The sequence below is a fragment of the Symphodus melops genome (genome assembly GCF_947650265.1).
Source record: "Symphodus melops genome assembly, chromosome: 8".
Lineage (NCBI taxonomy): Eukaryota > Metazoa > Chordata > Actinopteri > Labriformes > Labridae > Symphodus > Symphodus melops.
This window is the reverse complement of record NC_136698.1, coordinates 21,550,251-21,569,251: the sequence shown is the minus strand read 5'-3', so window position 1 is coordinate 21,569,251 and position 19,001 is coordinate 21,550,251. Positions and strand designations below refer to the sequence as shown.

Sequence of the window (19,001 nt, the reverse complement as noted above, 5' to 3'; positions counted from 1 at the left end):
GCAATGGGTGAGAGTGTGTGTGTGCATGTGTGTAAAGGTAAGCGTTACAGGCACTGAGTGAATATTTAATACATTATCTTTGAGCACAAGGGTCCATGAGGCTATTTATCTTTGAGTGAGCCCATCATAATGTGTGTGTGTGTGTGTGTGTGCGTGTGCATGTTTGTGTCTGTGTGTCTATGGGAGAACACAGCTGCAGACAATGCCTCCAAGCGTTGATAATGCACAGTGTTTTTTCACACTGTTTGTGTGAGTGTATTTTTTCAGCAGCTTTATGTGTTGTACAATGAGCCATTTGAATGGCAGCGGGTTAAAGAGTCCAATTAGAGTCACAAACTGAATGCACTGGTGAGGCTAATTACAGGATTTACAATAATGAGCATATGTACACACTGACACGCATATTCTGCTTAGTGTTGCTGCTCAGAGAGTACGAGCCATGAAGGATAGATAGCTAGGTTTGGGATGATTGCGTGTACACAGAAACACGTAAAATTAACAAACATATCATCACCCTGTGTTCATCTACCTTCTTCTCCTCCCTATCCTCCTCCCCTCGTTTGGTGTGAAATTAAACATTAAAGCCCAGCAGCACATGAGTCAAGGTGCTTAATGATGTCGACTTCCTAAGAAATTTCTCTGGAGACATTGATAAAGACAGAAAGACAGGTTACGGGAGGGAGGAAGAGAGAGAGAGAGAGAACATTAAGGGGGTTATTACAAATACACACTGACCAAGAAAATGATTGAAATCCTGACCAACAGAGAGCTGAAAGTGGCTCAACTTGACCTCTACATAAACTGGTGGTAGTCCTCTCAGGGAAATGGTCAGCATAAGACATGTTTTGTTATGTATTTTGAAATCTCAGAAAGTACCTTAGGTCAGACACAATCTAAAACTGAAGAGCATAACTCAAGATAAACTACAGAACGAGTATATCCTTGGATTTAAAAACAAAAACTGTAAAAACGGACACAATAGAGATTGACAATTTGGTCAATTATAAGATAACATGCTAACGTTATCGACTGGTGATATTTTGTCAGACACTTGGTCAAAAAAGTAGTTCATAAGTTGTTATCATAGTTTGATGCTTAACCCTTACCATAGTTTGCTTTTGACATCAACAATGAACTCAAGACCTTGTATTCACAAGTTAGTTGTTATAAATTTTAACCCATCAATCATTACCACCAGAACGTTGTCACTGTGAACAGTTTGCTTTTTTGCTAACTTGTTAGCAAGATCATATGGAAGAACTTTCAATTGTAACCAGCTGACATATCCCCATGTTCTGAAATGGTCTTGGACATACTGTACTTCCATCAACAAATCAGTTCTTCCTGGGTGTTTGTAAGCTGAGACAAGGATCATAAAATCCAGTTAAATCGCCTAATTGAGCAATAACTGCCTTAATGAATAACAACTTATAATAAAGCTTTTATTCTTTATAAGATACTTTCTCTGCCAATGGGCAGTACTATTTTTTTTTCTATGCAATCATCTGCTCAGTAAGTATATTTTCTATTTACAAAATGGCCTCATGTTGTGTTGTGATGCAATATAAATGCAATAAGCTTTAGTGAAACAATCGCTGTTGGGAATACTATCAGAGCTCTTCAGCACTATTAAAAACCAATGGAACAGTAACTTGTATTCATAATAAACTTTATTATAAGGCGGCTTTCGTCTGGCCACAGAGCTGTGCTTATTTCATCATTGTTGCAATACACTTTTACTTAGAGACAACTGTAATGCTTCTAAAAGATTAAGAGACATCAGAAGCAAACTACATTAAATCAACTGACGCCTATTCTCTTTACAGTATAGTCTACTGATTCATGCAGTCATGTTTTTTTTAAAGCTGATACAGGAAGCTGATTGCAATTATCATAATATGACTCACTTCCTGCACTTACAATTAGAATCAAGTTGTTTTAATATTGTTTTTTTTTAATTCATGTGGGTTCCTGCCAGCACTTGTATGTTTTGAAATAGCAACAATATTCATTTTTTTATCTGAATGCAATTCTGTCATCCAAGATGTGGCTCTGGAAATTTATTTTTTTCAGGTTTTACTCCAAGAAAGTTCCTTCTGATGTTCACGTTGCACAGCAGCCTCTACTATCAGTGTGTGAATGTGTAGGTGTGACCTGTGGTGCTTTGAGTAGTCAGAAGACTATCCATTTACCATTTAAATGCCAGGGCTGGTCAGCTGCAGAGCACCTTTGGAGTGAATATGACTTCAGGGCTTTGGGTGATTGATGGAGTCGTGTAACAGCAAATTACATCTCATTACTTCTCATTGCGTGAATAAGCTGTTCCGTCATTCTTCTGTATTTGTTAGTGAAGCACTTAAATACTACGGATGAGACCATGTTGGACGGAGCCAATGACTCGTCATCACCTCACTGTGTGCGTAAACGGCAAACAGGGAGTGTAGTTAGAGCACTGAATGCAGATAATTCAACACCTCAGCCAATAAAATGTTCTCACATGTATGTTAAAAGTCTTCAGTGGAATAATCAAGACAATCATACAGTGAGATGTGGCACACTGTGATTGCAGGGTGAAGGCTGATGATCCTTTCACAGTGAAAGTAATTAGCTTTCAAAAAGGCTTATTTGAATGTCAGTGACACTAATGAAGGACACTTGACAGCATGACAGCTCATTCATGTGCACTCCAACTGAAGGTTTATCTTACAGAAGATGGCTTTATTGAATATACATCGGTATTTTTTCAATCGCACTTCAATATCATGAATTTATTTTACAAGTTAATCATTTCTTGTGCACAATATTTAATAGTGGCAATGACTGTACTTGAAACGTTTCTATAAACACATTTTTCTTTTCTAAATGGTAAAGGTTGTCAAACAGTTCCCTCAAACTGTTTTCTCTGACATTAATACAGTTATTGGGGTAAATGGTAAATGGACTGGAGCTTTTATAGCGCTTTCCTAATCTTCTGACGACTCAAAGCATTTTTTTACACCAAAGGTCACATACCCATTCACGCACTGAATGGGTGGGTGTCCAACAGGGTGAACAAATCCCATACATACACGTTATTTTGTTGCCGACAAAGCAGTGGAAGTTACTCCAGGTTAAGTGCCGAAGATCAGAAGCATGTCGCTAATCAATTACTTTAGACAAGTAAAACTCAGTGTTTTTATTGTAGACTTTACATTTTATTCAATAACACAACTTTTACTTTCATTGTGTTAGTAGAGCCTTTTTCCGTCCGTCAATCTCCTGGAGGGGAGTAAGTGGGTAGCACCCTTGTGCCCTCTATTGAACAGCTGTCACTGGTTAACAGACCATCTCTACCCACCAAACTAAGAGGACTGTGTAAAACTCAAGACTCCCAAGAGAGTGTAAGCAGCACTGTGCACCGACGCATTTACCAATCATTGGGTCTTTTGTATTTCTGTAATCATCCCACTGCACCAACCACATACTCTGTCTCATTACCAAGTCAAGGTGACTCCTTGGCTTCTGTGTTGGGCTTCCAACATACACACCATCTGGCCAGACATCACCTTGTCCATTTACCTTTCCACGCACACGTTGGCGAACACACCTACATTGTCAACGTGCAGAGAAAGATAATTAAAAATGATACTTCTACATATGTATGAAGACACATACACATCTGCCAGTCCAGGAGTGGGGTTTCTAAGAATACAGCAATGGACAAATGTAGCCAGAAATACAATAACAGGGTTATGGAGTTTGTTTTCAAGATGTCTTTTTTCCCCAGTTTTTTTTTTTAATTCTTCAAACTGTAAAATAAGTGAGATGAGCTAAGTTAGTTTGTTAACTATGCCAACAAGCCCTCACAAGGACTGGGAAGCAGTGGTAGTATGTATGTTTTTTATAGGAAACATTGGACCTGGGCATGAGGCCAGCTTTACAGCTTGCATTCTGCTCTATCCCTCCATACCCAATTTAACATCACAGCATAATTAAAGGGACTTGGCAGCCCCCCTAACAGCAGATTTCATAGTCCCTTGTACCAGACTAGAATACAAGCTTGCTGGAGGGGGGGCTGCAGTATCCCACTTAGCTCATAGAACACCTACTTGGGACGATGGCTTCTGCTTCCCTTAAATAAACCAATTACCAAAATGACTATCATGTGCAAAAGAAAGTAAGATATCTTAACCAGGTTTCAGAGCTCAGCAGGCTGTTTAGATGCATGTTGGGTAAAAACAGCTTGCATAGTAAAAAGGTACATAAAAGGATTCTATGTTTAGCATTGCTGGTTGATTTCTTTCATCCTGACTGCACTGCTGCACACCATGGTGCAACATGCTCGACTTTCTTGGAGTTAGTCGTGGGGGAAGTGTGCAGAGCACTGTCTAACCAATTAGCTCTTTGGTTTGGTTTACGCGTCCGGGTGAGAACACGGGTATCTCGTTCAGCTCTGTGTGCTCAGTATCAAGTACACTTCAGTGCTTCAGAGATGATGCAAAACTTGCTTACGCATGAACTAGACAAGCTCCAAACACTAGATCATTAGCATGCAGAGTAGCCAGCTAAATAATTAACAGCTACTGAGGAGGCTATTCGACAAAATATTCTTTTGCATCCCAAAATAGCTGGATCAAAAGAGAGAATTCATTTAAGTGTGGAGATCATAATTTTGGTTTTGCATAGCTTCATTGTCACTTGAGAGAGAGTTTCTTTCTAGGTTTTACAGTTAGATTGTGATAAGTGGTCACTACTGTCAGATTATAATGTTCAGGTTTTTTTTACATTATTTGTCTTCTAATGATGTCCAAGAACCTTTTGAGCTTTTATACTGGCTTTACTGTACTTTGTTTTCACACATTTATCTGCTATTGTATCTGATAGGGTTTGGTCATTAGTTTTGAATTCACCATCACTTGAATAGCTGAGAACCTCCACAGTCATCCTATGGTAATGTTTGAGCACTTGGGTTTCAGTGCCTTGCTCAAATGCGTCTTAGCAAGAAGTGAATGGTAAATGAACTTGACTTGTATAGCTCTTTTCTATTCTTCTGACTACTCAAAGTTCTTTTTACACCGCATGTCACTTCTACACATTCATGCCTATTCACACACCACTGACAAAGCAGTAGGAGCAATTCAGAGTTCAGTGTCATACCAAAGGACACATCAGACATGGGGGATCTCTCAGGCTACCATTTTCAGGACTGGGATTTTACTTGTTGACCCTCCAAGTCCCAACCCGAGTCCCTACAGACTGAGCTACTGCCTCTAGTTAGTCCTTAATATTCTCTATTTGCTCATTTCACCTCCGCTCCTCTGTCCTCCATCTTCTCTCTTTTTCTATTCTTGGTGTAACAGTTCACTATGAAGGCCCAATGCTGACTCAGAGAAAGCAAAAACACAATTCACCTTATGATTATAATGATCAAAACAAGAATGCGGTACAAGAGCAGCAACGTTATAATTCATTCAATAGCTCTGGTTCCCTTTCCCCCTGCTGTATGTATGCACAGGCGAACATTATTGCCTACGGTTAGTTTACAGCTGCCTCTCCATCATCATTGAAGCAAAATAGCTTCCTGCATTACACAGTTGTATGGCCGTTTTGGAAAGGGTCCCCATAAATAATGACTGGATGTGAAATGGAAACTATGCGAAAAGCTGTTACTTTTCACCACGCAGTGTCAATCTGCGTTGTTCACAATGTGTTGTGTCTGAAATATGCATGAGGCAAAATGTGTCCCTGCTACGGCTGCAGCGGCGGAGCGCTAAGGAAAAGACGAAGCGGAGAATAAAAGATTGATTTTTTTCCTTTGTGGGATGAATCTCAGAAATGGAGCAACGTTATGACATCAGTATCCCTGCCTCTTTGTGCAGCGGCTGTAATTTGTGGAGCTACATGGCTGGTGTTGGTCGTGTGCCAATGTTCAAATAACCTTCATTGAATATTCAGGGAAGAGGGGGAAAAAAAATTAAGCGGCTTATTTATTTATTGTAATGCAAGTGTTGTGAATATGTATGAGCAGCTATCAAACCTGTCACCTTGAGCAGAGCTGCACGCATGTTGGTGTGTGCAGATTGGGGTTTTGGTGGATGGGTGCTGATGAATGTGTACCTATTAGGAACAAACAAAAGGATAAAAAGAAGGTGACAGAAGCCGCCAAGGTCATACACTTCTCTGTCTTCAGTAATTCCCCTCACTCTGCAAGCAACCTGCCATATATCATGACTCAAGGTTTCACTTCTGGTTTGATACCCAGAGTGGTTATTCACAGATTCACATACTATTTGTCATACGCACAAGTGCATTAGCCTTTTTTAGACATCGTTGGTAAATAGACTTGAGTCTGTATAGATTCATATGCCGCAGATGAAGCAGCGAAGCCGCCACTTGGGGTTCAGTGTCTTCCCCAAGGACAAATCAAACAAACGACTGCATGAGCTGGGGTGCAGTCTAAGAGGTGAAACTTTGTATGTTTGTCGGACCAGCAATGGCTATATATAAATTAATAAACACTATGAGGGGCATCATGTGCTATATCTGTTATAATCTGTTATTTCTTAGCTCATTTATGACTTTCAATATTTCTAGTAGATTGCTAATACAGATTTTCAAAGAAAGACATTCAAAGGATACTTGTCTTATACTATTTTCTAGAAGTCCCAGGGGACCCAGCACATAAATTATGTGCATCAAGATGTAGGTAAAATTAGGGTTAGCTAGAGTGTCTTGATTAAATGTATTACAAAAACTGTGATCTTCAAAAATGGCTTCCTGTGTAAAGTGTAATTAATTATCCCCACACTACTGTATTTCAATGTTGGCCATAATGGTGGTAATTGGAGAGCCCTATTTTTCTGTGGTGGTTCTCACTGTAAAAGTTTGACACCCACTGAAATAAACCATTTTGAAGATCTTATCCACGCTGTGTGTTGTTTAATTTATAATTGATGCACTGTACCACTCTACTAAGCTTATAAAAAGTGTATAGCTTTTTTCTGCTCTAGTGATAAATTATTGCGCTACAGAAAATAAAACAGATTAATCCGTATTTTCATTGTCTGTGTGCCAAAGTCGTGTTCCTTCTTGTAGAAGTCTGCTAAAGAAAGTGAGTTATTACTTGTTTGATTGGTGTCAGAGACCAGAACTGTAATACACTGGGTTTTAATCTGCTCGCCATCATATGAAAAAAACAAAAATGTTTGATCAATTACCAGAGAGGAGATCAGCCGACCAATCAGAACATACTTGGCACACGTGGGGACCCTTTTTTTGTTTTGTTTTTTTGTGGGGGATTTTGAGCATTACAAATACAAGCAGAGCCTGCGTGGAGCGTAGTACATGAAAACAGACACTTTTTTCAGATATCAGCGCTTGTGAACATACTTTAGTAGACACATAATTTAAATTTACAGTATGAACCCCAAAAGGGCATAATATGCCTCTATCTTTAGTATGCTTTTTCTTAATATTTATTGTCTTTGGCTTTAGAATACGAGTCCCAATTGAAAGTGAAGTCATAATAAATGTTCACATATTGGAACAAGATGAGGGAAACATAAAAAAGAAAGCATTCAAAGAGCTAAAGAAGCTTTATTTTTAATTAAGGATTAAGTTGATGTGTGGGCAGAGTCTCGCCTGTTATCTTTCAATTTGATAAAATCAAGAAATTTGGTGCATGCACTGTATTTTTTTGGGCAACATTTCTTTTGCAGCTCTCTGGACTTAAGATTCCAGCCAGATTCAGTCCCAATCTCTATAATTAAGAAGATAATTGCATAATCTATTTGGGATTTAATTTCTTCCTACTCTTTTTTTTCCACATTCAGTTTCCTAAATGACTTTTTTTTAAGATTTATTTTTGGCATTTTGCCTTTATTACAGAGGGAGGAAAGTGGACAGTGGTGGAAATCAGGGAGAGAGAGTGGAGAGAGACATGCAGGGAAAGGAGCAACAGGTCGGGCACGAACCCGGGCCGCCCACATGAGGACTATAGCATCGATACATGGGGACGCGCGCAATGCCGCTGTGCCACCAGCGCCCACCTCAATGGCTTTTTTTAATCTCTTCAATAATTTGATTTGAACTAATTTGTGTTTGGAAGTGTGTGGAAAGCAGCTTGTTGTGATTAAAATGCTTGTATTCAGATCTGATAATCTTAATATTTGTTGCACAAACAACAGTTAAAGCCTTATTCTGATTCAGTGCCTGCTCCTCCAGAAAGGTAACCAGTTTTCCCCTTGCATCCTCGAATTGCGAATTAGTCATTATTGAGCACTTAAGAGTTCCTTATTCAACATGACAATACGGAAGAAAATATATGAAGATCATAATATATGTTTGACAACTTCCTAACTTACTTTCGATAAGATCAGGAAGTATTAAGGAAAAGTCTTTTCCTATATACAGGTAAGGGGGGCTCCAAAGAAAAGAGGTTGGGACTCATGGTCCAGACTTTATCTACGGGAGACACTTTCACGGGACAGGATGTCCTGTTCTAACATTGGTGATAGGCTACTATCACATGGTGATGGTCATACTGTGAAGAATACACATCACAATGCTTTTGCTGCAGGATGTCCTTGGAATAATCAAATGATTAGGAGATAGTGATTTCATGTTCAATACAAGGTGTATGTCACAAATGTTACTATAGTAAGAGGGATTTGGCTTGGGTTACATGACATGATGCCATCACCTCTCCATCGTCATGCGCCTACATTTGGTTAACAATCATACAAAGGTCCATGGGAGGATCAGCTGAGAACAAAAAGTCAAACACGAGAGTAATCACAGATATTTAGCCAGGCTTTTACACACCCTGTCAGGCAGCCACATGCACGCATGACTAAATCCATATCGCCATCCAAACCCTGACATACACATGTTCACACATGTACGCCTACTGGAAGAAAAACCAGTGCAGAGAAATTAAGTTGTGAGTTAAGGTGACAGAGACGCTTGAGGGAGACCCAAACACAAGCATGATCATGCCTATTCCTGCCTGCTATTTCCGCCACTCTGTTTGTGTGTTTTCGTGTGTACGTGTGTGCACGCTGCCTCCCACAGGATCCTCCTTCAATGACTACAAAACTGGGACAAAGCCAGAGGAATAAGAAAGAGAGAGAGAGAGAGAGAGAGAGAGAGAGACAAGAGCAGGAGAAAAGGACAGACAGAAAGTGAGATGTGGAAGGGTGAATAGGTCAGGACAGATAGAGAGACGGAGAAAGACTCGAGGGAAAAGGCCAACCTGTGCTGAGCGAGATCAAGACTGATGGGAGAAAGAGACACAGGAAGAAGAAAACAAAGATGAGCGAGTATGGGGAGTTTTGAAGGAAAAAGCAGCAAATTCACTATGTGTAAAGTTTCCTGCATTTTGATGAAATTCAAATTAACAATGGTGCTTTCATTTGGAACCCGTCTCGAGTGAGAGACGGCACATAGAAACCAGAATAATGCAACATGTTGAAATATGTTCAAGTACAATTTGAGATATTAAACACTGTGTACACTGGGAAATGGCCAAGTTTGCCATTGCATGTCTATTGTAAGTTTTAAAGCCGATTCCTTGATTGAACATCTTCTAAACATGATGGGACTTTCAACCAGGGGCAGAGCCAGATTATTTTAACTGGAATGGCCAAACTAGGGCATGAACCTTTGCAGAGTTTGTATGCAGAAATACAAACAGACATCATGTGTTCCCACTAATCATGTCTATCAAAAATATTTTTAATTCCTCTGAGTATAAATAATAAAATAATAATAATTTTTACTTGAAAATCTCACACAACAGACTGGCAACTGCTTATTTTTTTAAGTAGAAATGACCAAAGGAAATGTGCTTTATTGAAATGGAACGATAACCACTGGCAGCCTGTTGTAACAAATTAACAGACTTCACTACGAGTCCGAACTGATGATCATGTTTTTTCACATAACCACTGGATTCACTCCTGGATTCAACACACCAATTAGACACTTAAGTGCCCGATCACACAGAGGTGCGTCACTCGTAAAGAGTTGGAACAAGAACCATTGATTTCCTTTTGTGCTTCTCTGCTGCTGTGCATTCAGTTTTTTCGACCGGTTTTCAGTTATGCGTAATGGGTTACTCATTCTCAACTGTTCAGCACAAGGCAAACGTCACAGCACTGTTGGCCACAGAAGCCAATCAAGTCCTTATAGGAGGCTTTACCTGCGCTTTTTATGACGTCCCCCCCCCCCCCTCTCCTCGAGGAGCAAAGGCGAGAGCTCTATGTTTGCTTGAATCCAATTATTTTATCTGGATGCACATGCAGCCCCAGCTGTTTTTTTTTTTGTTTTGTTTTTCCCCCAAAGATTTGTTCAGGTGTTTTGGGAGCAGCAGCACCACAAGTGATGCATCTCTGTAATCAGGCCTCAACACTCTGACAGGTTTAAGTGTAAGCAGTTGCTTCCATGGAGCACAAAGTCAGTTACTCTTATTACCAGCATAAATAGTCAAATAGTATACAGTAATCTAATAAGGTGGATTTTTGTTTTACTTCAGTTGATCTTGAAACTATGGATCTAATTTAGTGGAAAATTTTCTGATAAGACTGCCATTAAAACTGATACAGCTTGTATTATTAGCAAGAGATAAAAAGGTTAAAGAGACTTTACAATGACCAAAACATTTCAGGTGAATATTACACCATGTCTTCGCAGAATAAACCATGAGCAAACCTTTCCAACCAAATTATTCCTTCATAAATAGAAAAAAAAAACAAAAAACAGTTTCAAGTACTGCCAAGGCCAGACATCACTGATGGAAGTAACATGTTTATGGACTCATGTTCCCCTTCTGACCTTCTGCTCCCAGCCCAGCTGAAGGCTTGTTTTCACAAAGCAGACCATTTTTAGTTGAACTAAATTTTGCCAGTCGCTCCTAAAATGTCATATCATGAGTCGTATGTAAGACACTGAAGTGACACCAAAATCTAAAAAAGCCTGCAGAAAAAAAGGAACAGCTTTCTGATGAGCAGCCACACTGACTGGGAACCCATGAACTGTTGAACTCTAACATTCTGACACAGTTATCCTGATATTTTGGAGTTTTCAGGCTTAATATATTTGCTGTTTTTTTTTTTTATCTGAAGTGTTATAAATTCTGTTATAACAACTTTCCTTTACTCTCTCGCATACTTCTGCATCAGCTAAGATTTTTCCTGTTACCCATAATGCCTTTTGACAACTTGTGGAGTTTAGAACTGACCGTGACTGCGATCGGCTTTGGGTTAAAGAAATACAGAGATCGTGCAAACACAGAATGACTAGGAAAAGGAAAAAATACAACTATAAACTGCTACCACTGCATTTATATGATATTCATTTGTTTGCCTAATTAAATACTGCAGGAAATCAAATAGTTTATTTCAGTGGGTGTCAAACTTTTACAGTGAGAACCACCACAGAAAAATAGGGCTTTCCAAGTACCACTATTATGGCCAACATTGAAATACAGTAGCATAGGACTATTTAACGACAGATTACAAGGGAAGCCATTTTATTCCTGATAAGCAAATTATTTATTATTTACCACACATCACGCACCACAGCCTGGGCTCATCCTCTGTGATAGTCCAAAATCCTCCAAACTGGATGCAACTTTGCATTGTTTGTTGCCAGTGGGTGCTGAAGCGTCATCGGCACTGCTAACGTCAGCTCTTGCACCTTTGCTTTGTTAACTGTTGTTGACTTCAGTTTCTGCTTTGCTGCTCGACATATTCGCCACATTTTCTTTGTAATATTTCCCGTTTGGAGCCACAAATGCAAACATTGTACCTGTCATATTTGGTTCCTCCGCTTGCCATCACAGCTTTGCTTGTCAACCGTTTAATTTGTACATCTTTATATTAAGACGTGAAAAAATCAAAGACTCCCATGTAAGACTCTCCTAGTTAACAACAAGAAAGACGGCACATACCACCAGTGGTACTTGTTCCACAGTTTGAGAATGAATGGGTTATTTCATTCCGCTTAATTGCAGCAGATGATTGTTCAACGTGACATGGATTGTGCTCAAGGTTCCTGCATGTTAAAAGGAATTTTTCCTTGTTACTTAGCTAAAGGTTGCAACATGTTCTCTCATGGTGGATTCATGTCAAATCTTTATAGGTTATATAACTTAAGAGTAGAGCCAAGCAGTTAGTGTTCAGAGTTATACATTGGTTCTGTACAAATAGAGATTGATTGCTTGATTGACATCAATTTGTTCACAGGTTTGCAAGCATGAAAACGTAAATACTTCTAAACAGATTAGAGGAAATTGAGATCATATACTGTAGATTATATTTTAAAAGAAAAGTAAAACACACCATTCACATTTTCCAAGAGTCATTATTCATGTCAGTGTTCTTTTTTGGACAAACAATCCAAATCGTCATATAGGAGAAGCCCAAAACACTGCTGATCTCCTTAGACTGGGCAGATAATTTACTCTCAGGATAGTTTCTCTCTTGAGAGCCTACAACAAAAACTGAGTATAGTTTAAAAATATGTGTGACTATTTAGTGTAGCTGCAGTGAAACAATACAACTCTATTGTTTCACTGCAGTATGACTTCAAGAACACAAACCATAAAGTGAATGATTTAACTACAGTAGATCCATAGGCCTTTAAAATGAACCCGATGGCACCCATTGTTAAAAATATGTCATTCAATAAGTTATAGCTCCCACAGTCTTTTTTCCTTATAATTTCCATAAACCGGAGCTCTTCCCCTAGGAGCTCCGTCATTATCCTTGAGCTGAAACATGGGATCTACAAACGTTTTACATTTGCAGTAATGATTTCCATCCATATGCTCATGACCGTGATCTCAATTTTCTTCTTCAAAGCATCAGTTTGATTACCGAACACAAATAGTAAAAGTTACTGTGTGCTCTGTGTGTCTCTGTTACATTTATTGCAATTTAAAAAAATGAATTGCGAAAGCAGGCTACAGGGAGAGACAACCAACCGCAGTGCTGCTTGGTCTGATCTCATTACAGAGACCACTTTCCCAGCATGTAATAACTTAATGACCGTACTCTGTTCCAGACACATCAAAGACACAACTTTCAACCACAGAAGACTTCTATGAACCAGAATGGCAAAGGACGATACAGTAGTCCTGAAGTGGAGTAAGAGCGGAGTCCGAGAGCAGTTATAATCTGCCTCAGTCACATTCAACGCTGATCTACAGTTTGTTTCTTTGAAAACTTGAAGACTCACTTTGTATTTGTCCTTTTTGCTTGTTACTGGTCGTCACACTTTGGTTGATGTCACTGCTCCCATCTGGTCCCCTCACTTTATTCAGTTGACTCTAGTCTGGTTACTGTGCAGAGAGATGTTAACGAAAATCCAATTTCCTTCGAATTAAAAATAAGTCTAGAATATAATATGTGTAAGTCTCCCACTGCTGGTTGCCGCCCTGTAAGAATGCTTATTTTTGGATCTTAAAGTTTTCTAGCACATTGGTTGCATTTCACCCCCCCCCCCCACACACACACACCAAGGACTCTAAACTTCCACATAGTCACTCATAATGATTCTGCACTTCCAGCTGTTTCCCTGTTTCCCTCCATATAATTCTTTATTTTTGACAAATAATACAGACTCTTAACTGTTCCTCTACTCACACAGCTCGATTGATCGTGATTCATTATACTCCCGGCTGCATATTTGTTCCAACCAAATGCTGCTACCAAATGAGTCACTGTGGCTGCTCACATCCATGAGAAACCCACTCACGATAGTGTGCCCACTCGCACAGTTCACTAACATTGTATTGTCTTACTGGTAATGGCTGAACTTTGGAGAGCATCCACAGAAAATGGGCTATGTCTCTGTAAATCTAAATAATGCTGGAGTCACTGAACATATTACTTTCACTAATATACAATGTTGGGGAAAATCCAATGAAGGATTGTCAGGATGCTTATCCTGAGAAAATGAGACAACAAGAACAAATCTTGTCTTTTCTGTATGTGACCACAGGATGCGATGAAACTGTTGCAAGATCCAAGTTAGCAGCCACCTGCTAAGTTGAATACTCAGAATTTGAAAAAGCTTAACTGACCAACTTGGATAACCATAAGCATTATATCAGTGCATATTATCAAACAGATAAACACTTAACACCAAAGATGCTGCCAATCTAACTCATTCCACAACTCCCCACTCTCTTGGCTTGATATAACAAAATAAAGTACTTCAAAAGGAACACCAACAATGCAACAATCTCAGATTTACATCGAAACAACTCAGCCCTCTAGCTTAGGAAAACTAATCTCTCCAACACTCATCTCATTCCAACTGGGCTTGATTCTGCAACCCCTTCCAAAAAAGTGATAAAATAAACTATTTTTGACCTATATTGAGAATAAATGACAACCTTTATTTTCCCAGTATCCCATGGCAACAATATGAGCTAAAACACCATGTAAGAAGCAAACGAGATATGTATTTGGACTTATTGTGTATGTTGATTATGGCGTGCCCAGTGGACTAAACGGTACATCTTTACTCTGTGTTGACCTTGCCATGACAATGCAAAGTGCTTCTCATAACGCATCAAATATACTTCCTTTATTGAAGAACATTTAAATAAAAAAAATGTTTCGACAATTGCCACATCTGACACTCACCCCCCTGGCAGCGATAAAAGTCTATAAAAAATAAATATATGGAAATAATTCTCATAATAACTCCTTGCAGGTGCTTTCAAAGCTAGGAGCAGTGTCCACATTTTAATTGTTTGCTGTTGATGTGAGGAGTTAGGTTTCGAAATTAGTGCCAAAACAAGGCAGGTTGTTGCAGAAAAAATGTGCTTAGAACTGTCCTTTCATAGCATACACTTATCCCAACATTTTTTTTGTTGTTGTTTACAAATAGTTTATAAGGTGCTTCAATCTAATGGCTTCGTCTGCAGCAACATAAAGCCTAGGTTCAGTGTTGTGTCGCTGACATTTCGAGCTGACCCACTTCTTCTGTGGCTAATGCACTTAGCCTACTATTGACAGGTACCAAATACAACAAAAATCATCTAACTCCAAGTAAAAGCTAGTACTTAGATATGCTTAAAGTAATTGCTTGGTTTAGGTAAATTATCCCAAACTACAGAAAGGCAGACAAACTGCACAGAGCATTGTCTAATTAGGTGCAACACTTTTGGAGCAGTAATACTGTTTAAAGATATAAAGAGAACAGTTCTTTGACATTTTGAAATTATCAATTAACTTTTCTTAAACCCACCTGATGCAAACACGAGCCAGAGACAGCACTAAGGAAGCCGTCTTCTACCATTACACAGCAACAGATCCACCATTTTCATTCTTACAAAACATTGATTTATGGACCTAATCTCCCCTTTCTGCAAAATGAAGAAAAAAAAATAGAGAAAAATCCACAGCATATTGTCTGTGTCTTGGGTTTGTAATTAAGATTCTCATTGCTGTGTGACTAACAAGTAAGCTCATAATCTCCCAGTTTAAAAGCATCTCTCGTATCTGTGAGAGCAACACTGATGAGGAGAGGAGACAGCGAAGAAGACGTCTGTGTAAGAAGAAGAGTAGGAATGCACGCTAAGTGATAATACAGGCTGCTGCCAAGACAATGACATTAACACCCAGACCTTATCAAGGACACTGTCAGCATCTGTCTCTCTCTCTATCAAACTCACACACACACACACACACACTCACAGGCACACAAACACAAGTACACATAAAGAGGGATAGTCTGAGAGACAGGCAAAGAAGACAGAGAAGGAGGAGAAGGAGGGCATTATCTTGATGAAACAGTGCTTGATACAGTGGCCCGAGCCAACCTGAACACAACTCTGCTTCCTTTTAATGGAGATTACACAGTCAAGGTCCAGCCTGAACTCATCTTGTTTAACACTGCATACAACTACATCACTGTGTGTGTGTGTGTGTGTGTGTGTGTGTGTGTGTGTGTGTGTGTGTGTGTGTGTGTGTGTGTGTGTGTGTGTGTGTGTGTGTGTGTGTGTGCTTGGAACAGTGTGCCTGATCTAATATGCTGTTATCTTCTCTCACATCAGCCATCATTACTATATGCCTTTTGAACTCTCATCTGGCAGCCAATCAAAGCGCCCAATCTTGCTGACCATTGGAAGCACAAATCAATGAACCAGTGAGTGTGGTGCAACACTCTCTCACCAATTATCCCACCATCACAAGGTCTACAAGTTATTTGGCCAAATCAGGGCTAAAGTTGAAAAAAGTGGCAGCTATGTGCAGAGAGTCAAGTGTTTTTTTGTTGTTGTTGTTGTTGTTGTTGTTTTTGTTTTTGTTTGTTTTTTTAACTTTTTTATGTGGGCTTAAACTCCCGTCCAGATCAAGTGCAAAAGGTCCTTTCCTTTTTGTCAATATTTGACACAATCCCAGATTTAAGACCTAAATAATTCATAGATCTTGATCACTCACTATAGCTCTCTTCTGCACCAAACAATTCTTCTTACTTTCCTTGTATTCTCAGGGTGTTTACTCGTTCTGTGGCATGGTATAGGTTGCGGTCAGATCATACATACCTCCTTGTCTACATATTTTCTTGCCCGGTTTCCTGGCACATTCCTTGGATATTCTTTTGACTGTAAAATGAATAAAAGACTAAAGAATAACATGGAGCCCCTGGACGCACAACGCACACAGGAGCTGGCATGCACACACACAAACTCACATTAATTCACACACACCACAGGTGATTAACTGAAAGGAGACTAAAGAGGAAGAAAAAAGGAGGCAAAAAGAAAGAGGGAAAGAATGAATCACACCAGCTCAATCAGCGCAGTATTCAGTCCATCAGTCTGCCAGCCAGTCATTCAGCCAGTCGACCAAATCAATCGGTGATGATCTTGACAACGACTGTCTTGTTTAATGAACTGTAGCCATCGTGGTGGATCACAATAGGCTAAAATGAGCTATGGACTTGAGTGTGAAGAGAGGGCGAGGGAAAATCAAGTGAAGAAGGGAAAAGAGCGAAAAGAAAGAGGGGCAGAGGACACAAGGAGAAGGAGTTTAGAGGATCTACATGGATGTGGAGGAGGAGGAGAGTTTAAAAAAGATGGAAAATGGAAGGAAATGGCAGCAGCTATGGAGTGGGATTAGAAGGGGATAGATTAGCCTGAATGGAGGCCATTCACACTCACATGCACAACCTTTTCTCTTTCACAGATCCACTCTCAAACACTTGTGTACTATAAGCAGTTTCATGCACATTAAACATGCACAAGGTCATGCTTTCCTTCTATTTAGACACAGACGGAAAAAAAAGACTCTCACATAAATAAAACACACCCCGACGACACTCTCTTCTCGCTAACAGAAGGATGTGGGCTCAGTTCCCTCTACCCTGCCCCCTGTTACCCTCTACAATCATCCTGCCCAGGGCCCGCAGGCTAACTCACCATCCTCAGTGGGCACGTAGATGTTAAGAAAGAGGCAGTCCTCGCTCTGGTCCTGGACGTATGTAGTCACAACATCAATGCTGTTTGTGAACCACACTGGCAGCATCACATCTGGCAGGCGGCCCTCCACAATGCTCTGAGGGCACACCGGGGCAAAGTGTGTGGCATTGCGGATCTCCGGCCAGGACAATGGTGGCTCAGGTGGTTGAAAGCGGCGCTCGCCTGTTGGGGGGGCAGCATAAGGAACACCCAGAAACTGCACAACAGGGCCCAGGATCTCATTGTTGAGTTCCTTCTTAACGCCACGCAGCCTGCCATAGACAGTGGTGACCACTGGGTCATTCTCGTCAAGTTTCTGAGCCAACACGGCAGACGGACATGCCTGCAGCAACAGCAGCCCCAACCATAGTAGAGAAGACACCCACTGGCAAGCGCCAAAGGAGCCAAGCCCAAAGTATTCCATCATCTTGCTCCTGTTCTTTGCAGTCTGAAGAGGCGAACACCCAGTCCTCGAATGGTGCCTCCACTGGCACATATCTGCTACTCCGTTTCTGCAACTTGTGCAGGGTCCTGTCTCGTCTTTCACAAGTTAAAAAAAAACCGCTTATTTCCTATTTCTTACTTACACCATGCAGATGCAAACACAGGCATACAATCACACGGAAATCCCATTCACCCAGAGACATAAGCAGGTCGATAGCTCCGGAGCAGACGGAGGGGTCGTGGATATTAATAATGCTTTTTAAAATTCTGGCAGTGCAAACCATCCGGTGGAAATGAAGAAGCCATCAGTTCCCTTGAGCTTGGTGAAGGCAAATCTGGGAAAATATTCCTCAGCAAATGGAAATATATTCTTTAAAAGGGTCCTGTCAACAAACACTGCAATGATGAAGAACACTGTAAAGACACCATCTTCAAGCCCCACTTCTTAGAAAGTAGACATGCCAGTCAGTGACGAGGGTTTCCATAAATCCGAGGCGAGCAGACAGTCATGTTCAGCAGCAGAGGCAGGAGGAGCTGTGTAGTGTAGCAGCAGTGTGGTCCACTTCAAAGTCCTTCCCTGCAACACAGAAGAAAAAGGAAAAAACTTAATCAGTATTCACACCAAGAGGTATCATTATATGTCATAATGTATTATTGCTTATTCTCAATTTATTTTTAGAAGATAAACAAGAAGCAGAAGGGCATTTTTGGGTAAATCCATCTGCACACACATCAGCCAGTTAAGCAGGAACATGACTGTCAGCAACACTGCTCGACAGCTAAACAAGCAAGGTGTATCAGTATGCATGTGGACAGATGTTCGATGGTTGTGGTGGAGTGGGACAGTTTAATTCAATACCCAACCCTTAACGAGGAGTGCCCTCCAGAGACGCTGTGCTTGTGAGCGGGGATTGTTCTGGGAGACAGCCACAGACTTGGATGCACACTACCAGCAGCAACACGACTGAGACATGCAGGCATTCTGAATAAAATGGTAACTGTAATGTGATTATGTTGTAAATGCTAAACACTCAGTGCAGGTGTAGGAAGTTGTTTGACCTTTTTGTAACAAAAAAGGAAATCAGTGGGAAAAGGTCAAGGTTGT

At 40.2% G+C, this 19,001-nt stretch overlaps 1 protein-coding gene across 4 annotated transcripts in view; it reads right to left on the bottom strand.

The window, feature by feature from the left end:
* The window catches only part of nlgn1 (neuroligin 1), a 472,336-nt gene that overhangs the window by 274,770 nt on the left and 178,565 nt on the right, over window positions 1–19,001 (bottom strand). For 2 of the 4 annotated variants that reach the window (XM_079350042.1, XM_079350041.1), the window contains exons 2-3: window positions 17,414–18,473; window positions 16,538–16,597 (exon numbers count right to left, since the gene is read on the bottom strand). In XM_079350042.1, the coding sequence (XP_079206168.1) occupies window positions 16,538–16,597; window positions 17,414–17,948 (595 nt within the window). In that variant the 5' untranslated portion in view covers window positions 17,949–18,473. The remainder of the gene's footprint in view (window positions 1–16,537; window positions 16,598–17,413; window positions 18,474–19,001) is intronic. The other 2 variants (XM_079350043.1, XM_079350044.1) reach the window with 1 other exon arrangement.